This window comes from Nelumbo nucifera, chromosome 2, assembly GCF_055504915.1.
Source record: "Nelumbo nucifera cultivar China Antique chromosome 2, China Antique-T2T, whole genome shotgun sequence".
NCBI classification, from domain to species: domain Eukaryota; kingdom Viridiplantae; phylum Streptophyta; class Magnoliopsida; order Proteales; family Nelumbonaceae; genus Nelumbo; species Nelumbo nucifera.
The window spans coordinates 3,431,998-3,455,084 of NC_142650.1; the positions used below are offsets into that span (position 1 = coordinate 3,431,998).

At 35.6% G+C, this 23,087-nt stretch overlaps 1 protein-coding gene across 1 annotated transcript in view; it reads left to right on the forward strand.

The window, feature by feature from the left end:
• The first annotated feature begins 12,178 nt into the window (after nt 1–12,178).
• The window catches only part of LOC104594586 (uncharacterized), a 62,217-nt gene continuing 51,308 nt past the window's right edge, over nt 12,179–23,087 (forward strand). Inside the window, exons 1-5 of the mRNA XM_010254939.2 lie at nt 12,179–12,581; nt 13,776–13,855; nt 16,040–16,090; nt 20,934–21,458; nt 21,617–21,874. Of these exons, the coding sequence (XP_010253241.1) occupies nt 12,363–12,581; nt 13,776–13,855; nt 16,040–16,090; nt 20,934–21,458; nt 21,617–21,874 (1,133 nt within the window). The 5' untranslated portion in view covers nt 12,179–12,362. The remainder of the gene's footprint in view (nt 12,582–13,775; nt 13,856–16,039; nt 16,091–20,933; nt 21,459–21,616; nt 21,875–23,087) is intronic.

Sequence of the window (23,087 nt, forward strand, 5' to 3'; positions counted from 1 at the left end):
GTCGGACCGGTTGGGCTAGGTTTATGGTCAACCCAGGCTTGACCCTAAAATTTGGGCTTAAGGCCCAAGCCCAGACCGAGCCTAAGGTCAAACCTGATCTTGCCAACCCGAGCCCATCCCACACTGTAATTTGATGCACTTTGGTTGGGCTCGGGCTCAGGCTCGGGTTGGTCAATGGACCCACTCTAAAATTATACATATATTTATGTGTATATATGTAAATATGTATACAAATGTGTGTGTATACACACGCAAATATGTATGCATATATATGTAAATATGTGTGCAAAATTACATATATATACATATGTATGTATGAATATGTATAGTTGGGCCAATTTCTTGGGCTTGAACCTGGCCCAAGGATCGAAAATCCAACCCCAAGTCGTGCAAAATGTTAGGTTGGGCCGATTTGGGCTTGGGTTGGGACCACCCAAGTTGCACCCCTATGCTCTAGTGCCAAACACCTACTAAATTTGGCTTTTCTTGAAGAAACATCAATAGTACCGAATGTTATATTGAAAACTCAAAGCATTTGTGGTAGAAAAAATATGTTCTCCTAAAATTTATATCGACCAACCTAAAATATTACAAGTAAAATACCTTCAACCAATCTCAAGTCTCCTACGCAAAGTGTTGGTGACTTGGTACACAATCACTGCATTAAAATATCTTAGGGGTGTTCTACATCATGAATGTTTTTGTTTTAATTTGTTTCTTGTTTTTGGAATCGTCACATCAATAAAAAATAAAAACACGTTATTGAATTCTATTAAACAAATTGGTTTTGTCTCAAAAAAACAATACATGTTTTTTGAATCAACAAAATATTGGTTTTTAACACAAAAATAAATTTTCTAGTATAGAATTTATATGATTTATGGAACACTATGTTGAATAATTAAACGAAAACATGTTTTCAAACAATATTCAATAGCATGTGTTTGGTTTTAGTTTCAATCTTGAAAACAAAAATTACACACACAACCAAGAATATGCTTTTTGTGTTTTTATTTAAAAAAAAAATTGTTTTCAAGATGATTTTGATTTATTTTTTGAACCAATGACAAGAAAAACAGTTCAGTTGTAAAACACTCACTTAGTCATTGCTTTTATTTATTTATTTATTTCAGGAAATAAACCGTATTCATCATCGACTATCAAGATTGTGATGGAAAAAAAAAACCAAGGCCTTGTTGAGTCGTAAATTCCTCTTTTCCACTTTTTCATTAGGGATTGGATATAGTAGGCACAACATAAGTAAGCACATTAAATTAGCACTTGATAAATATTTGACAACTGTCGAAAGTGGGTTTTGATCTTTTTCAAAGGTGGGCTGCACAGGCGTCAAAAAAATTTCAAGTGCTCATTGTGCTTAACATTGTGCCTACTTGATTTAAATTGTTTTCATTGGGGTGTTTTTTGCTTAAGAGTTCAAAGTAATCCCATGATTATTGAATTTTTTAAATTTAATTGATGTCCGATCCAAGGTGTCTCAAACCAAGATTGCAGTTAGATAATCCTACCAACTGGCAAATCCAAGGTAGGAGGATGAAGTCACGCAGCAAGGTCTAAAACAAGAAAGTGATCGGAGGCCCGAGGAGTTGTTCCCCAGGTAGGCACTCCGACGCTCAAGCCAGTCAAGGAAAATGGGTGGTCGGGCCGAGTAGTTGAGAGAAATGTGCCGGTACGAGTAGAGGCAAAGCAACAGTATGGAGTCTGAAGAGTCAAAAGTCCCTTACCTTGAGCAAGCATTACTTACTTATAGCCGAGGATTCGTGTCCTATTCGGATGATGCATTCGGGGTTGTCGGGATGAGGTTGTCTGCCGAGGTCTTCGGGATAAGTCCTAATCTCCGGTGGAGTTTTACTCCTTATCCATACAAGGTTCTCCTTTATTGGTCGTGCTTATCCATCTTATGTGGCACCGACGTGGCCAAAGAGATAAGACCGTCGCGGGGTGACACGTGGCACCCGGGGCCAGCTCAACCATAACCCAAACACCACTCCTCCAGTTCCGAAGTCAAGGAGTGTAGTGATCGGCCATAATGTGGCGTGGAAGAGCTCTGAAGTCTTTTGCTAAGGAACTCTTTAAGTGTGTTTTTCTGAGTTGAATGACCTAGGGTGCAACCAATTTGAGTGAGTCGGCCGGTTCGGCCCCCGTACCATTTTCGAGACGGGTCAGTAGTTGTGTCGTTTCGTTTCCCAATGCCACACACGTATGAAGGGTGGTGGTGTCATTTTGTCTTCCCGAGCTGTCAGAGGGCAGTGTCTGATCTACGTCGTTGATTTGCCTTGATCTAGATTGCTGGGAGCCCTATAAAGGGGGTGAAGAGCACTTTCACTTTGTCACTTACGAAGGGAGTCCTTGTAGAGCTTGACGAGAAGTGAGTCCAAGCCGGGGTCTCTTGTCGAGGCTACCACACTCGCTGTCCGCGAGTCCGACAAATTCGGGGTTGAGGCCATTGAGCTGGAGGGAGTCACAATCTAGGTGACTGAAATCAAGTTGTTAACTAAGGGAGCTGAAATCCCTCCGCGGGCCGTTAGTTGATTTGGAACTACTCCGTGTTGTCTGACACCCAGGGACTTGGCCCGAATCAAGGCCCTGTATTGTATACTGGAAGAGTATGAACTGAGGTGTTCGAGCGTTGGTGAGAGAGCTACCTTGGCTTTGCTAGGCGAGCTTTGTGTATACGAGCATAGTTTGATGGCTGGGTTGAGGTTTCCTTTGAGCGAGGGAATCATTGAGGTGTTCAGGTGATTTTGGGTCCTACCTGTCCAATTGATGTCGAAATCCTTTAGGTACGTAGTGAGTCTTCTGTGTTACTGTTTGGTCCACGGCGTAGAGATTACCCCGTCGATGTTCATCTATTTCCTACAACTAAAGCATCATCAACAAGGGTATTATTACTTTTTGGATCAATAGCATAACAAGGTGCTTGTCGGTGCCCTGTCTTCGTTGAAGCGCTGAAAGGGGAGGTTCTTCTTCATGCCTTGTCCTGGAGGCTGTTTGTTACCTGTCGAGCTCCAAAGGCATTGATTTGATTGATAGAGAAGATCGACGTGATGAAGCGCACATCCTTCTCGATGTTGATTCGCAATGGGATGATGAGTGAGGTTGGTCTATGTGTCATACCGTTCTTTTCGGGCCTTCTTTTTATTTTCGAGCTTTTTTACTTGGTGACTGACTTGTTGTTTGCCTTGCGCAAGTGCTGAGATGGCTAGCAGCGAGGAGGTAGCTCGTCGTATGAGGGCCACAGTAGAGAGGGCGCGGTTTGGAAGGGCCCAGGGCACACAGCCCCGAGTTGTTGAGCCGCAGCAAAGGCCTGCGGAGTGTACGCCTCAACAATCAAAAAGGTCGAGGCAGACTAAGGAAGAAGTGGTGGTGGTCAACCCGAAGGAGGGTGCTTGGGTCAATCACTCCTCGCCGTCGAGGGAAAACATGCCGAAGGGCGGCACCACCAACGGAGGGCGTACCCAATTAGCTTGTTCTGGTTCTGATGATGCCCACCATCAGTCAAGAGGTTGCTGGCTCAACGAGCGGTTCCTTGGAGAACGCAACTCTTCGGCAAATCGCAGTGGTAAATCTTATTTCCTCGATTAGTTGCTTCTGTTGGTTTTTCTTGTCATACTGATCTTCGGTTTTCCGTGCAAAGCGCTTGCTCGGTGGTCGGTTTAGTTAACCGCTTCGGACACTGCAGCGCCTTTATGAGGCACTGGAGGCGGAGGCCGAGCAGTTGAGGTAACGAGTCACCGATCTTAAGGCCAAGCTCTCGGAACTAAGGCGCGGCATTAGTGAGAGGATTGGCACTGTCCGCAAATTGAAGAGCCACGTTATTGAGCTGAAGGAGGTGCGGGATGCTCTGAGGAAAAGCTCGGCGAGGTTGAGGAGAAGGCTGCCTGGGCAAAGGAAGACACGGTGGCCAAGTACAAGGCTTCGGAGGCCCATCGGTTCGTCCTGGACGTACAATTGGACTTTTCGCTCTTGGGATGAGGGCTTCAACCTTTGTTGGAAGAGGATGGTGCACCGGCTTCTTGATGTTGTCGAGGCTGCCAGGAGTCTTGACCCGTTTAATGCTCCTACACCTGGCGAGGAGGGGGCTACTGCCGAGGTGCCTGAGCAGGCCGAGGAGCACCCGACTGAGGGTTGAAGTATTCGTCCAGCACTGCTGCTTCTGTCCCCGATCCATCTCTCATCTTGTCTCACTGTCACATATTTGAATTCTTCACTGAGAGAGGACAGTTGACACAGCTCAATATCACGCATTGTTGGCTTCAAATGCTCATTATATGTAAATGTAGTCCTATGAGTTATATAGTAATAATTGTAAGTCTTTTGACATGTGAATGTATATGGTTTGGTATGCCGAGCCTTTTGCTATGTAAATGACTTCAATCGATTAATGGAAGATATATTTTTTGGCCTGAGCTGAACTGTGTGTTTTCTCTCATCTTTTTCCTTTGATTTTGTTGAACTTAAATGAGTGGGTCAATCATAAACCTCGGTCTTATTTTGGCCGAGGTCTTGACGTGGGTTTTAATCTTTTTTAAAAGTGGGTTTTAATATTTTGACAACTGACAAAAGTGGGCTGACAGACGAAAAAAAAAAATCAAGTGCTCATTAAACGTGCTTACAACATTATGTCTACCTGATCCGAACTGTTTTCATGGGTGTTTTTAGCTTAAGAGTTCAAAGTAATCCCTTAATTATTAAATTTTTTAAATTTAATGAGTATGTATAAATTATCGTGATTTTGTTTTAATAAATAAATAAATAAACAGAAACCCATACAAAATGAGCTGTGTTCATTTTTTTTAGTGGTGGACAATATTAGATGTTGGTGTTCTAAGTTTGACTCTCATAGTCGGTTTCTTTTTTCTCATATTTCTAAGATTGGTAACAAAGCGGCCCATAAGGTTGCTCGGTACGTAACAAATTGAACCTAGGAGAAAGTATGAGTGAATGTTTCTTCAGTGTGGTTGGAGGATTGTTAGTTGGATGATTGGCTCAGTTTGGATGGAGTACAAATACAAATACGTATATGCATTTGTACTGTGCATATTTATATTTGTACTTCTTCCAAATTGAGTCATAAATACAAATATGTAGAATACAAAATCTTACGTTTTGTATATATTTGTACTGTATATATAATTTGTAGTCTTCCCAATCTGAGCACTTGTTTCTTGTTACGAATGGTAGTTTATTAATCAGGGGATAATATGTACTGGAGCCAATTCAAAATTGTTTTCTTTATGAAATGTTTATCTGGAGCAGTCAATGATCTTTTTTTTTTGAAAGGTTATAATAAAAAGAAAAGGAAACAAGGTCTTCCCCTTTAGGTATCCCATCCTGATAGTCATTTAAAATAAAAGATGATTGACAGTGGATTTTCGCTTGTTGGGATACCTTGTGGGCTGATCTGAGCTGTTATATTTTCTATTTACATAATCAAAAAACACGTCTATGGTCTGAAACTAGAAAACTGATCCTCGACAAAAGCCAATGACCAGGGTAGCATAGTCTTTTGATAGAGTGCTTTAACAACTTGCTGAGCATCCGAGTATATACAGACTTCATTGATTTCCCATTGAGAGATTTCTGATAATGCCCGCAGAATAGCATATAATTCAGCTTGCATGACAGAAGAAATTTGATTTATTCTCCCTCCGATTATTTGAATGCAATATAAGTTTTTGGAAAGAAATACAACAAATACTTCGTTATTGGTTGGCATTCACACAGATCTTTTTCTAGGGTCTCTTATCAAATTTTTATTTAACAACACGTAGATGCATTGCATGGTTTTACTTGCTAGCAATAATTTAATGCAATTTGCTTAAACAAGTTTTGTGGTTCATATAAAAAGGGATTTGAAACAAAATGTTGATAATTAAGGGGTTGACTTGGAGCAGCTGAAGTCGATAAACTGAAAATTTTATTGCCTCATATATTGAACCAGCGGGACCCGTGCAATGTACGGGAAATTTTGAAAGATTGACTAATATTATTTACTATTAATTAATTAAAAAATTAATAATCAAAATTTGATATTAATTAATTAAAAGTATTTAAAGTTATTGTTAATATTTAAAATTTTAATAATTGTATTTTCATTTAATTTTGATTTATAGAAAATCATTATTGTTAATTTAATATGAACAAATATATTTTAATAGAATTAATTTTATTAATCATTTGTAGTAAGTTTAATAAGTATTATTATTTTTGTTGTTTTTTAATAAAAAAATTGATTAACTTTAAATAATTATAAAAGCTAACATTTTTATTAAATTCACTAATAATTAACAATTATATAGAAATAGCAACAGGACGGGGCACCCAATCCCTATCCCTACCCCGTAGTCAAAACACTCTACCCCATACTCACCCTGTCCCCCAATGTCAAACAGGTTAAAGGGAATGCACCCACTCTTCATCAATGATGGGGAATCCTCGAATTTTCCTGCCCTGTCCATGGTGTTGGGCGGGTTCAAGGCAAGGCACCCACTCCCCGTCAACCCAATATTCAATTTAATGACAAAAATGATTAAAAGGATATACCAAATATCAACCACATGGTAAATTTCTAAAAGTACATTAAATTGTCTTTATTTTTTTTAAATGTAATTTTATGAAAATTTTGGAGAATTTATTACATTTGTGTAATTTTGAAAATTTATTTTTAAATTGTTATTAAATACTTTATTTTCTCTTTTAAATGGTTTAGTGCTTACAGAATTACACTAATTTATCTCATGTTTTCTAACATAATCCAATCAATAATTTCCTTTTTCCAACATTATACTAACTTATCTTACTAATTTATGTATTTATTGGTTCAAATTACAGTTTTCCCTTTCCCATACTCATTTATATTTAATAATTTACAATGAAAATTACATAATTCCAAAATCTATCAAATGTATTAAATTTTCCTAAATTTTCCAAAATATTCCATTACTTTTCAATCATTATTTAATACATTTTAAATAAATTTTCAAAAACTTTATATCTTTTAATTTCCAAAATGTTATTTTATGAAAGTTTTTTAAAAATTTATTACATTTGTGTAATTATGCAGATTTATTGAAAATTATTTTAATTTTTTATTAAATATTTATTTTTATTATGCAGTTTACTAACAAAATTACACTAATATGTCATTTATTTTTCAATATAAATTAATTAATAATTTCATTTTCAAACATTATAATGTTTCATTCCCCAATCTGCATTTAGTTATTAACTATAATAATAACAATAACTAAAATTTTATACTTTTTAATAATTGTTAAATATAAATCTCAAATTTATAGAAATTAGTTAATGAGTTTACAATTTCTCTAAAATGTTGTTAATTAACATGAATATAATAGTAATTACCCAAAATACTTTAAAAAGTCATGGTGAGTTAATAAATAACAATATTTATTAATTTTTGGTAATTTACTAACTGTACTAAAAAAATATTTAATTTTTTGATAGTTTAGTAGCCGTATATATTAACTTTTGGTAATAACATTGTTTAATACTCATTTCATATGGGTTTGATTAAATATTAATTGTATTTAACTATTTATGAATTTATATGAATAATTTAAATGAGAGAGAGTGGATATAGATTAGGGGAGAGATTTTAGGAATTGATTGGGGAGTGGGGTAATATGATAAGTTCCTAATCGTTTAGAGGAGATATCTTATGAGAGAGATTCTAGAAATATTTTTAGATAGTTGGGTTGGAAATGATGAAATGGCATCATGGGAGTGGTGGCAAGGGGAGAGGAGAGAGGGTCAAGGATAATGCAATGTGGGGTTAATGGAGCAAGCAGAGGCATGCTGACGTGGACCGTCTATATATATACTAGTGGACGCCATGCACAGTTTGCTAAGCAAAAGTAAACAATAGAAATACATAAGAGTATATACTTGTTTTTTATATTTTAACTTTTTAATAACCGATATGATTGAACTTGACCAAAGTTTGTCAGTTTGTATTCTAATCGGTTTTGGTTCAACAATTTTCCAACCCGACCGAGTTAGGTTAGTTTTGATTTGGCTACACATGGCAAAAAGTTGACCCAACCCCCCCCCCCCCCCCAAAAAAAAAAAATAATAATAATAATAATAATAGAATAGGGTCAAGGTCTCATGTTTAGCTAAATGAACCTGAGAATGACCCAACCCAACCCGGAAAAACCTGGGTTGAGTCATGGCTCAACCCGCTTACACAATTGTTAGGTCTAATTGGGACTATTTATGTATCCTTAGAAGGTTTCTCTCTTTCGTATTTACTATTTAGTCTTTATTCTTTATCATTTACTCTTTGAACTATTGAGTGTTCAAGTTTTTTATTATATATTTGGAATTTTTGGGTTAATTCTTTTAATTTTGACACTTTTCATGTATTTTTTTCTTTATTATATATATATATATATATTTAGGGATGACCCGTGCATCAACCCTAACCCGAACATTTAGGGCTAAGGTATATCATTTGCTAACCAAACCCAAAAGTAAACCAGACCTGAAACCAACCTACAATACCTTGACCTAACCAGAAAGTCAACCAACCCGAGATCAACATACAATATATCGACCCAACCCGAATCCGGCCCATCCAACCCAATTTCCGGGTCTAGGTTTGGCCATCTGTAAATTGACCAAATATGGGTTTACTGACCAAACCCAAAAGTCAAATATAACTTTTTAATATATAAAAGTGGGAAAATTCCTATATTTCTTAGTATAAAATATTTTTATATCATAAATTTAATTTTTAAGTTTAAACCTTTTGAAAAAACAAACTAAACCAAAAATAGGCCTAAACCGATACAACCTAAGTTGGCAGGTTTTCACTAATGTTTAGTTGGTTTCGAGTGACAAATTCCTAACCTGATCATGTCGATTTGGTTGGCAAAACAACCTGCAACCAAAATGAACCAATCCTTGAACACTCCTAATTTCAACTAAATTAATAGTCTAATCTCTCTAATAAACAACAATAGTTTAATCTCCAACAATTATTAAAAATTTATAGCAAAAATACACAATTATTGAAAATAAATTTATAAAAGAAATACAATAGATATCTAATAATAATACAATAATCACAAAAATACAATGAATACTAAAAATATATTAAATTAGTCAATAAATAGTATGATCTCAACTAGTAGTTTAGTGTCTAATAAATATTAACCAATAAATTATAAGAAATACATAATTACTAAAAATAAATTTATAAAAAATACAATAAATTAAATTTCAAAAGTTAAACAATAGTTGTTTAATGTCAATAATTATTGACAATTTTCTATTAAGTAACAAAACAAAAATATATTTTTAAATAATTGTTGAAAACATATTTATTAAAAAATACAATAAATAATTACTAAAAATACAATAAATATTAATTTTAGTATATATAAATATATAATCAATATACACTATTATTGTAAAATTATTACTAATAAATATTAAAATTTTTAAATTTATTATTATATAATTATTATTTGATATGGATGAAATTAATTATTTACAATATTATTTAATTGTTTAAATAATATTTTCATTTAAAATTTTAAGATATTAATTAATTATTTAATTTAATAATCCATAAAACTATAGTTAGTACTATTATTAAATAATTCGTTATTAATTTTGTAAAATATTAAATTATTAAATTTATTATAATTATTTGTCTACTTTTAAGAACATTTTTAAGTTTATTACATAATTTCATTGTTTTTAACTATTTAAAATTTAGTCATGTTAAATATTTCATTATTTAAATATTTAAATAATATGTAAAATATTTAATTTTTTTTATTATTTTAATTATTTTAAAAGTTATTACATAATATTAAATATTTTGTTATGTAATTATTTAGCTGTTTTTAATGTTTTGTTATTTAAGATATTTAGTTGTTGAAATATTTAAATAATGTTTTGTTTTTCAATGTTAATTTTTTATTTCTTGAGTAACATTTAAATTGAATAAATCGTAAAGTTATAATTTATATTGTTACTACATAATTTCATGATGAATTTTGTAAAAATATAGAATTATTAATAATATAAATATTATAAAATCTATTATAATTATTTTTTGTGTTTTGAAAAAATATTTTAAAGTTAGTATATAATTTCATTATAGTATTTAAATAATTCTAAAATTTTTTAATTGAAATTTTCTTTAAATAGATTTAGATAAAAAGTGTGGGAGAGGAAAGGATAAATAGGAATTAGAGATATTTTATGAGAGAATATATCTACTAAATTAGAGCTAACTTAAGAGATAAATAGGAGTGAGAGATAATTTAGGAGATAGATAGGAATTGGAGACAATTTAGGAGAAAGTGGGGGAAGTAGTGCCACTTGTCTAAAAATTAGAAAAGCAAATCCCCCATTCATTATTGTTGTTAGAAGTAGTTAAGCCTATGTTATTTCTTTATTGGTTCAATGGGTAATTATGTGTAATTAAAAAAAAAATTAAAACAAACAGTAAATTAGGAAGGAGAGTTTGGAGCAATGAGAGACATGGTGTTGTGGACTATCTTGAATGAGGTTGCTTGAAGGAGGTTGTAGGCCTTTAAGCTTGCTTGAAGGAGGTTGTAGGCTCCTTAATAAAGATGCAAATGGATAATGATGAGGGGTAATTTGGCCCAATCTTTCAACACCTGGACATGTGGAGGTGACCTGCTGATTGGATGATGACTCAGCATTCCCTGCCACCTCAGTGAGTTAGGTCAGCTTGGGTACCTTGGGCACATCGGCCAAGACTGGGGTTTGAGCAGCTCGTGATGGCCCGACTTGCTAAGGTGATACATAGCCAACTTCTAGAAGCTAGCCAATTGTCTTCGAGCTCTCGGTGATTACACTGCATGTCTACAAGCTTTATCTTTACCCCAACCGGATTGGATGGACTCGATAAGACTTATCAGCTAACACTAAGTCCACCTCCTGGTGTGGAACATATTCCTAGTAACACGAGCCAGGGATCTTGGAGGTGTTTCATAAGACTTACGACAACTTACCTATATAAGGGCACTTATCTCAACGTCACAAGGTACACACGATTATTTGTTTGCTAGCCTTATAGCATACAAGCTTACAGCTCGCACACAGAGTACTAACTTAAGCATCAGAGCACCCACACCAGGTCCTCTGAGTGTCATTTTTTTATTTTTATTTTTTCCCTTGCAGTTTGACCAACTAGCAAAGCGGACCGACGTCCGAACTACCATCCAACTAAGAGCATCCAAATCGCACACTATCAGATAAGATCGGATTTGAATAAGGATAAATTTGAATCCAACCTTATAATATAAATCTTATGTCTGATATGACCTGGTCCAATTTAATTTTTGTAAAATTTAACAAATTGTTAAAAGAAAAAACATAACATTTTATATAAATAAAAAACAAAAATACAAGCAAATTTTTTCCATGTACATGTATGTGTGATCGGATCAGATAGGGGTGATCCAAATCCGATATGTAAATCCAAGGGGAGGGGATCACGGTTCATTTGCATCCCTATTAGAGGTGCAATTCGAGTAGCAGATTAGGGTTAGGATTTTATCAAATTTTGAAGGGACCTAAACCAAGCCCATGCCAAAAACAGTGTAAAGTGTTAAATCAGACCAACCCGAGTTGCACCCCTAATTCCTATCCGTTTAAGGTTGAAGCTAAAACATAAAGCAATACATATTCAGTAAGTTGTAAGTTGTAACTCACAACATCGCTCCAATATCCTTTGTTACTGTGGCTCAGTTTGAAAGAAGAGTATAAATATAAATATATAGTGTAAATGCATACAAAATAATGTTTTACATATATATATTTTTATTATTTTGTATATATTTACAGTCTAATATTTGTATTTGTGCTCCTTTTAAACTAAGCCCGTAGAGTGTAGTGCATTCGAAATGGGGATAATTTTGTCTTTCCAAATAAAATCTCAGCCAGGCAACTCCTGGATTAGTGTTATAAACTTATAATCATACTTTAACGAAGAAATTCAACAGAAAAAGTTAATGACGAAATTACCCATGTGATTTAAAATGACGAATTCGCAGCAATGCCAGCTAGAATCCCATTAAAAAAACGCATATAATATATAATATAATAAATATATAAAATCAACTAATACACCGAAAACTAAGAATTCTACATCTCAACCATACGCACTAAAATCTCTCTTTCACACACACACACTCTCTCTCTTCACTTTCTCATCTTCATCTACAAAAACAAAAACAGTCCGTTTCGATTGTTCGAACGTAGAAAAATAGAGATATAGAGAGAGCTTTTGAGATTTATCATTTCCTAGGTTTTAGAGGGAGAGACAAGTACGGATGCCCAGAGAGGGGATGTCGACTAACTTCAGCCCTTCCCGAAGCCCGGGAAGTGCGAGATTGCAATTCGGTGGGGCTTCTCAGAGGTTGAGATCTTTGTCTTTAAAGAAACCACCTGAGCCGCTTAGACGTGCCGTCGCTGATTGTTTGTCGTCTTCGTCTTCTTCTCACCATGGAAACCTTTCTACAGTCGCGTCAGAGGCTTCAAGAACGCTTCGGGTTCGCAATTTCACTCCTTTTTTTTCATGGATTTTCGTGTTGTTTATATATTTTTTTTGTACCCTGGGTTTGCTACCCTTGAAATTCGAGTTGGATGGTATTTGCTGTTTTTGAAATATTGCGTGTATTGTGATATATTTTATTTTTGACGTGGATTTAATTTTAGCTTAGTAGCTCGGATTATTTGTGCATTGATCAGGAGGGCTCTTCTTGCAATTCGATGGGTTCATTTCGGGTCATATTGCTCAAATTGGGATTATTCTCTGTTTTTTTTTGGTCAATTGTTCGATTTTTGAGCCTAGTCAATGCGGAATTTTGTTCTGAAAGTCGAATCTTTAAGATACTTATTTGGAAAGAAATAACAAGGTCGAGCCTTTAAGCTGCTTCTTTTATAATTTTTCTGTGGGATTTGCCTTACTAGAGGTATTGGAAATGAGCCTGAACAACCAAAAATTGCGTCACTGGAAATACGTGAGATAAACGAGTTTTTGAATCTGCCTGTTTTGTTTGCATCTTCATTATGACAAGCGTTTTTCTTTGCATCTAAAGGAGGAAGTAAAGCTCTCTATGCATGCATTTTACAGCGAGCCTGTGTTGTAATTGCTGATAACATGTAGATGGGTTTCTAGGTTGGCGATACTTTCTTGAATGATAAATGCTTGCTTAAGATGCTCTGGTTTGCCAATTTTGGTTGGAGTATTGGAGTCAACACCACCATTGCTGTGTTATAGAATGTTGACAATTTCTTTTTTTGGGAATCAGAATTGTGTGTGTGTTACATGTGTAGTTGCATGTCGTTAATGCTATTATTTTGGCATAGCAACATTGTTCTTGAATGATTTGGATAGCTTGGTTAGAAAAATCACTGGCCTCATCCAACCTGCATGTATTATTCTGCCGATTCCAATAGAGATTTACTTGCATTGTATGGCTCCAGCAGTTGCCTTTGCATCATCATGATCATAAACCACTGAAGAATTTTTAAGGGAATAAGTTAGTGTGTTTTCTAGTATAGCGGACCATATCTCTTAGAAACTTCATTTGGGACATTGGGTTATAAAACCCAAGCTTTAGACTTTTAACCTTTCAGCAGGGATTATAGCAGCTCTTAACTTGACATACCTTATTTTGTTATTGAAAATAAGTACATTGTCTTTGTTTTCATATTAAGAACAGGCTAGTTTTTGGTGGCAGGATTATCTAGCAGCCCCTTCAACAACTGACCTGGCTTATAGTGTGATATTGGACCATGCACTTGCTGAGAGGGATCGCAGGTATATGAAATAGATCTTTTAGAAGTGAAATATATTTGGCAGTTGCTGATACTGGTAATATATATGTTTATAGTATGTGAGTTGAAGTTGACTTGGCTCTTTTTCCCTCATCCAATGTTACTTTTACATCTCCTTAATGATATTTCTTTTCATCGTTGCCTCTTTGTTTATATAGGCTTTATCTGTGATAGTTGGGGACCATAAAACATAAGAAGTTTATATATATTCCATTCCAGGAAATTGAAGGGGGGTGGGAGGGGTTGTTCTTATATTTGAAGATATCAGGTTCCAAGTTGATAAGAGCAATGCCTTTGATATCATAATTTGCACCGAGAAAAATGATTCTCGAAACCTGTATGCATCTTACCTGTTGACTGTGTAAACCAGTCTACTTACCCACCACCATTTTGAATATTCTCTTCAAGCGAACTAAAAATGAGATTTTAGCCCTTGTATTTGAAGATAACAGGTCTTGAAGTTGGTATCAATGACTCTTGACACCAGGAGTTTGTGTACAAAATCTTTGATCATCTCAATTGGGGCCCACTGCTAATCTCCCGTTTTTAGCAATTTTGAGTTCTTTTCTTTATTTGCTTGCAGGTGGAATCCTCCAAGAGGCATGAATGACCTATTCAATTGTTCCTTCTTTTATCCTTGTAAGAAAAGAGGGAATTTCACGCGGAGATGCACTAGGGTAGTGGGGGATGATGAGGGTATAGCTGTATGTGTCCTGTTTAGTTTGGAGTTGGTGTTTGAAAAGGAAACTTGCTGATAAAGCGGGGCTTATTTTGAACACATGGCAAGGTTTTTGCTCCATAAATAAAGGATTGAGAGTGGAAGATTGGATTTCCTTTGAGACAAGACTAACTTGCCATATAGAAATTTGCTGGGGCATTTGGACTTGTTCACTAAATAACCTGACTAGCACCCTATACTCATCTTTCTATGTATCAAAAATATGTTCTTTGCCATGGGCAGCCTCTCTGTGCATCTACAGGGGTTAAGGTTATACACGTTTGACCCTTCCTAGACCCTGCATTGGTGGGAGCCTCGTGCACTGGGATATGGGCAGCTTTTATTATTGGAGCAAAGCTCTGATAAAAGGTTGGTTATGCGGTTGATTATTGTTTTAAACTTCCAGAAAGCTGAATTAATTCCACTGGAACACTTCTACTTGCATGCCAACTGAGTTGAAGCTTACCTGGTTGAAGTTTCGGTCAGATTTCATAATTTTTGCTCAAATTTCAGTTAAGTTTTGGCTGTTTTGATCTAATTGTTACAGCCATAGCATAAAAATACATAGATTTTTTTGAAGCACGAAATATGCCAACTCATGAATTATCCTCTTTAGAAGTACAAGCTTTGTTCCAATCCACCAAACAATGCTGTTTTTCTCTGGATCTGTCCTCTATGAATTACTCAATCCTTTTCCAAAGCTTTTGCTACTGGCACGGAGATGGAGGAGACAGAAAATAGATCAGAAGGTTGGCTAAAGAACTTTTAAGAAAGTTTGCCTAAAATACAACATTAATAAATGGGGGAGGGGGGGACTCTGAAGCAGTAATCAGATGGATGCAGGAGGGCAGTGAAACATCCTGGTCTTTGATGCTATCATCAGAGGTGGAACTTTTGGCATCTAGATGGAACAGCTTAGTCAAGTAGGGTTCTAAGGCTGGCTAACTTGGTTGTGGATGCTCTTAGTAAGGGGTGAATAGGGATGGGTTATGTAGGACTAAGGGCTAGGTGTCAAGGGCTATTATTCTTATCTATCAATAAGGGGCTAGTATTCTTACCAAACAATAAAGGGCTAGTATTCTTATCAATCAAAAAGGGGCTAGTGTTTTTGGGTACGAGGGTCAGGCTTAGTCTCTTTCTGTTTCTTGGTTAGATTTATCTGTACATATTATATTTCTAACATAAACAAAATTTTCTACCAAGTTACTATTTGAAAAAATTATGGTGGAGATCATAAATTTGAACATTTTGTCATTTTTGTTTGCATGTTTGATTTTGCCACATCTTCTGCAACCTATCCACAAGAATCCATTCCGTTATATTCCCTTGAAAACTTTCCCAACATATTTCAATGCTTTGGCACATAATATATTCTTTGACTTTTTCCCCTGATTAGTTACAGTACTATTGGTTTTCCTTTTCTCTGATATGGACCGTTCTTTGCACCAGCCCAGCAGTAGTTGCAAAGTGTGTGGCACTTCTGAAGCGTTATCTTCTAAGGTAAGAACTGCTAGCAACAATTAGTTTGTTTTTCTGTTGTCAGGACATAGATATGTATGTATGTATAAACACTTGTATACATATGTCTATAAAATGAACCAATATGCGGTTTATTGACTGAAAATGGGAGACTGGTACATGAATAACATTATGATTACAGTTATTTTCATACCTAGTAACTGCAAAATGGGTAAATTTTTCATATTATTTGACCTTTCTCCTCTTTTATCACTAGCAAGATCAGAGAGCTTCGTTTTTTGTTAATAGTAAAATAATAATATAAAGACACATGGTAGAATGCAATATATATATATATATTTTTTATTTTTTATGGTGGCCGCTGCTCAACCAGGAGTACATTATATTAAAATAAGTACAGCAACTATCCAGGGAGTGGAACTTCTCAATTCCATGTCCGTCTGAACAAAATCCAAGGCTCTTACTTCTGTTCTTGAACCATCCAATTGTTAGTCACCTCAATATTCACATGCTGGAAGCCAATATCTGCAAGTAATTTTGGCTTGAGGGAAGACTGGGAAGTCCCTCAAGCATGTAGGGTCTGAAAAAACTAGAAGAATCTTACTTGTATAAAAAAAAGAGCTAGAAGAATCTTGCTTGCTATATCCTTCAATGCTCCAATTGCTGACAATCCCAAGTAAGCAGATGAACTAGCAACATGAATCCATCTTTTGATCATGTCATCAATAGATAAAGTAATGCTATTTATTTCTTCCATGTGGTCCATAAAATGCAACCCTCATTTGTCTCATATGCCTTTCCCTTTTTTTTCTAGGGAAAAGAAGGCTGCTGTAAATAGAGATGGGATATCCAATGTAGGTTGCCAATGTGCATTTGAAAGGGTAAACATATGCCTCCAAGTCCCTGAAATATGAACACAGGGAGATTGCAGTGGGGGTTAGCAAGGGCTAGCTGACACTTGGGGTGCTTGGCACAATTGTTGTACATCATTTTCCCACTGATTAATAATTTTTTTTTTGAATTGTTATCAATCAAGAAAATATGAGCACAAGGAGAAAGGTTATTGGTTGTTTCATCGCTTGACTTAGACAGAACATATGGGGAAATAATAGCCATCTTTTTGTTCTTCATTCACACATTTCACAAGTGTTGACTTTTGTATGCATTACTTCCAAACAAAAAGCTCTAATCTTTGGAGGAGTTTAATCTGACCAGATGGCTCTGACTGGAAAAATAAGTGTGGCTGGAGGTGGGGTAGGTAATTGTCTGAGCTGTGAAGAAAGAAGAGAGTGATTAAAAGAAGTAAAGAGGAGCTCACTCAAGTTGCTGAAGTTGTGAAGCAATCCTTGTGAAGCTTGTCTGGTCTGATGTGTGGGGTTGGTGCGAGCGTGTTGTTTAGGTTTTTGTTGTTGGTTAGGGGATGCTTTAGAGTTGGGTTCAGGTGGGTGGTGGTTGTTTTCTTGTTTGAATAGTTGCTGGGTTGGCTTTGGTGGTGTTAGGAATATTTGTTTGAGATTTCTGTTTAATGGGTTGTATGTGGTGTTTGGAGGGGTGTGATGTTGGCTGAAGGCTTTTATTTTCAGTTTCTTCTTCTCTTGGGTGATTCCTTATCACCTTTGCTGTATTTTCTTTTTTCTTTTATTTTAATAACAATTTTGTTTTATCTTGAAGATGATGGATACTCCATAGGAGAAGAAACCTGCAGACCTCTTCTAAAACCATGGTCACAGGTAGTTGGCCTTCCTTAGAGATCATATTCACTCCTCATCCTCATTTTACTGCATGTGTGCTGTATGTTTTATGTCTGCATGTGCTTGTTTAAGGCACAGGTATGCTAAATGACTTGTCTAGTAAAGTGAACTAGATAATAAAAGGATCTTGCATAGTTGTCAGGGCAACACCTAGGCGACAAGGTTCTCTTGGAGGCTTGCCTTGCCTAATTGCCAAGCAGTTTTGTATATCATGTTCTAAAATACTTTTGTTTTTTTATTTTTTTTTTGAAGCCAATTTAAAATACTTTTATATTCTTAATTTCTTGAGATTATAATTATAAAATAGACATTATTAAACCAAAATATTCATTTTATGTGTTTACATACTAATTTCTTTTTATTATTTTCTTATTTGTTAGGGTTTAATCAACACATACATTGCTAACTGCTATATTGAACCCTCAAAGACTTCAAAACCTGAACCAACAAGGAAGAACTTAAAATTATGTCTAATCAACACATTTTCTTCTTCCACCTTTTTTTTTTCTTTTCCTATAACAAAAATAGGGGTTCAGCCCCTATATTTTTTGAATTTTCTTTTCTTTCTTCTTTTTCTTCTTATGAATATGTTAATTTTCTATACTTCTAACATGAAATTTATACTTTTCTTATGAAAATTATGGATAATTATTAAGGAAATATGGCTATAGAACCTAGGAAACTGCCCTAGGATATATGTTTTTTACTTAAAAAAATCCATTGCCTAGGCAACACCTAGGCGGGGGCCTGGGCAACTAGGTGACAAGGCACCCCCCTATCGCCTAGCCTCGCCTTGGACCTTGAAAACTATGGGATCTTGTAACTGGGAGTTCAACCGGAGCCTAAATAAACCCTATATTTTGGAGCATTATCCTCTCTTAATGGAGAGAAGCTATTGCTTGTGTAATGGTAATCTCTCAGGATGACAAGTTTGAGATTGTGGGTTTGAGTCTGAGAGCAGCCACTGGAGAGGATCAATGCAAATCCTAAGAAGGTTAAAGATCTCAAGAAAACTCCCAACACAGTCAGGTGCTTTGGGAGGCAGAAAAATATTCAAATGGTGCAGGTTTCTAAAATTTTTGCAAGGCTGGAAGGTGGCTTTTTTGGTGTGGATCCTATCGAAAAGGTGAAAACCTAAGAAATGTTCCAAGCGAAGCAGTGAGGCTCCTGCTCAAGCAGTTAAAAAAGTTAGATAATGGAGTTGACGTTTGTTTGTTGGTGGAGGCTTGTTTCTTTAGAGTTTGGTTTCTTGTAGTTTGTTAGAGTGTGGCTGTTGTTGTTGTAAAGTTTGATGGGGCCTGGGTGGTTGTCTTAACTTTTATGTTTTGGTGAATAGGTAGTTTGTAGTAGTAGGTGAAATATGTATTAAGGTGTTCAGTTTGTTGGAGGTTGTTTGTTGTCTTTATTCTCTTGGGTGACTTCTGGTCACCTTTGTTGTAGTTTTTTTTTTTTTTTTCTTTTATAGATTTTTATCTTATCTTAAAAAAACTGAGAGCAGCTACTTTATGCAAAAGAATTCCAAAGGTTTGGTCCGTATCCAGTCTACCCCTCCTAAGATCCCAGATGGTTTGGACTTAGGACCAACATTCAGTAATGGCCTTATCATCTTATTTATGGGGGACAGATTTCAACCAAATGCTCACTGCCACTTGCAAAGCATATTCATACAACCATATTTATGGTGTTTTGGAGCTTTTCAAAATTTCAGATGGCAAAACCTTTTTTCGTGCATTGGACAAAATGGTTAGCATGATATAAATTAGTTAACGGGCTAAAATTTATAATACAAAAAAGATGCTATCAAGTGTATGTTCTTACACTAGATCCTCTCTGTGGTATGGAGCCTGAAATTTAGGAGGCCTCTGCTGGATAGAGAAGTGGAGGAATGTATCTCTCCACTAGGAGAATTGGAAAGAGGGAAAATCTCAGGGAAGCAGAGGGATGAACTTTGGTGGAAAGAATGTAAGAATGGGAAAATTTCTGTCAAATCATGCTATATGGCCTTCAGTAGGCCCAACACAGACTCAAGTCAAATCAAAGGTATTTGGGGAAACCCGGTGCCCCTGAGAGTTGAAGCTTTGGCATGGTTGGTGGCAATGGATAGCGTCTTGACAGTGGATCACCCGAAATCAAGAGGATTCCATTTGGCTAACAGGTGCTGTCTATGTGAAGAGCAGGAGGAAAATGTCAGGCACCTATTTATCACCTGCAAGTTTGCTAGTTCCATGTGGAGATCATTTACTACCACGTTTGGGGTCCCTGGTTTCCACCCAGTTTTAGCTGCAGAAATCTTTTCTCCATGGCCTAAACTGGGAGGAAGCAAGAAGGTGAAGCTGATATGGAGCTGCATCCTTTTTTTCTATAGTCTGGAACATATGGAAGGAGAGGAAAAGAAGAACTTTTGAGGACAGAGCTTGCAGTATGTATAGGATGATAGCTGCTGTTAGCAGATCTGTGGCAGACTGGGTATTGGTTCTCCCAGAGTTTAGGCAACTAGATAAGGAGGGCCTGGGAGTAAGTTCAGGGACGTTCTGGGTATTCAAATCTGTAAAGTGGAAAACTGTTTCTGATTTTCAGATGTATTGTATTTGGGTGATGACTTGTCAACTATCAGATTGTACTACTCCTTTTGTTTTTTAATGACATTTACTTAAAAAAAATAAAGTCCTTTCTGGCTTTTGTGCTCTGAAAGTTTGGCTATCAGTTTAATGGTCAGAATGTCAGATATTCTGAATGGGTGGTTTGTTCTTTTGGACGTACAGAAAGTGAAAGGACGAATGATCTAGAAATAACTCATTTAAGCTGTGAAATGTGGATTTTGATGGTATATTCCTTTTACACGTTGCTGTTTGAACTAGATCCCTGTTGTGGACTGATAATAGCCACAGGTTAATGGTTCATTACTGCTATGGATGCATGGACACATTTATTATTGAGTTTGGGCCAAGGTTCTTTCTTTCCCATCTTGGCATGAGGAACCAATCCAAAAAATGGATAATAATTAATAAGTGGCCAATAATAAATGGATGATAAGCATTGGCTTCCTCCCTCTTTCTTTCTTTCTTTTCTTTTGAATCTTATGTCTATTATTGCTCATCTCCCCTTTGCTGCAGATATGTACCTAGTGAGCAAACTCTACAACAAATTGATCTGTTTTGCATAAATTCAATCTCTGAATGTGATTCTAGCACAAACAGACAAGTATCGCCATGGTCAAAATCTCTAGCCCAACATTCTGGGGCATCAACTACTGGAAATACCTTTTCTCCTGTGCCAGCATCTAGTTTTGCATCTGGTTCTCTGGTGAAGTCATTGAATTATATTCGCTCTCTTGTGGCTCGTCATATCCCAAAAAGGTCATTCCAGCCAGCAACTTTTGCTGGGGGATCCACTGTATCAAAACAGTCCCTTCCAACATTGTCATCTTTGTTGAGTAGATCATTTAATTCTCAATTAAGTCCAGTGACGGTTGGTAGCAGGGAATCTCCTGAGAGGAAAGAGGCTTCCAATCTATATATCTCAAATTTATCAAATGTTGAAAGTGGTGATGGGAGGGAAGATATTGATTATATTGCTATTGATGTCCTTAAATGGCGGTGGCCTGTGGAACAACAATTATCAGTGGTCATGACAGAAAGGTAACTAATTTGAAATATGTCATTTGATTTTGTTTACGATGGTTCTTAAATTTGAAGTTTAATTGACCTTGAAATGGTGTTTTTATCAGATACTTAGAAATGCTATTTTCACTTCTTTTACTGCTGAAAAAACTAATTCAGATTCCCTTGTGATACAGTGATGATGCAGCAAGACCCCAAGACATCAGTGCGCATAGTTTCCTAGAAGTGGGTGCTGCAGCTCTGCTTGTTGGAGACATGGAGGCTAAGATGAAGGGCCACCCTTGGAAACATTCTGCAACTGAAGATACACCTTATCTTGATCAACTTTTGCAACCTTCAACTGTTACGACTGCAACTAATTTTGATTCTGCTTCCTCTCACTTGAGAGCAGTAACTGCATCTAAACGCTCGAAACCAGGCCCTCATCAAATTTGGCATGTTCTTCCTGTTCCTTTTTATTGGGTTGCATTTACTTCTGCCCTATAGTTTCTGGTTGTGTTATTATTATGCATATGTAAGGTCTGCCTGATGATTAGACTATGTAAATTTGTAAATATGTGAATGAGCATGCACATATGCGGGGTTGGGGTGTGCTCTCAGGTGTTTGTGTGTGTGTGTGTTTTTTTTTTTTTTTTTTTTTTTTTTTTTCCGGGGGGGGGGGGTAGATTGGAGAAAAGGTGGCCTAATTAGTCAGGTTTTTATACACAGCCACACATTGTGACATAATGGTGTGGGCAATCCATACTTCTTATTTGATCTGGATTGGTCAGTCTATTCAAACCTACATCCCACCTACTATTTATTAGAGCCTTCCCAAGTAATGCTAGCCGTATTTTTTTGTAAATAAAAAAATCTAGTATTGTCTTATTTTGGATGTGGCATTGGTTTAGGCTAGAGAACCCATAAAGGCAATAAGGAAAATAAAAACAGTAGAAAGGGGAACATGTAGGGTTCTTTTAGGCCTGATCATATTTCTCCATGGAAGATTTCAGGAGTTCTTTGCAAAATGACCTTGCTTTAATAGATTTTATGTGTATGCACTTTTGTATGTACTAGTAATTAAGCACATGCGTTGCATGTGAAAAAATTTTCTTCATATTAATTAATTGAATTTTAGATATATCATAGTTAAGATAGAAATTGAAAATTAACAAAAGTAACAATATGATTAAAAATAAACTTAAATGCTTGTAGCAAATAACAGTTATTATTATTATTATTATTAAATTTTGCATTCCATTTCTATCATAAATAAATATGGCTTTTATTTTAACAATTATTTTTATTTAATATGATGAATATATAACATCGGCAATGCTCTCAAATGTTTTTGACAAAATTCTGTACATTTTCATTTTTGGTGCTCTATCTTTTTTTAAATATTTATTATTCAATTATGACATCATGGGTTTCTTTGAAAAGTTGGATAATTGACCCACCAATTTAAGATAGAAAATAGCTTGATTGTACAAGCGGTATAAGTGTGTAAGAAAAATAAAAAAAAGGACTATTAATACCAATTTTTATCAAATTGGTATCATTACACCAATTTGATAAAAATTCACAAGAAACTCTTGGCTATGAAATTTACACCAACTTGATAGAAATTTATAACTTGATTGTACAAATGGTTGGTCCCTTTAGTTC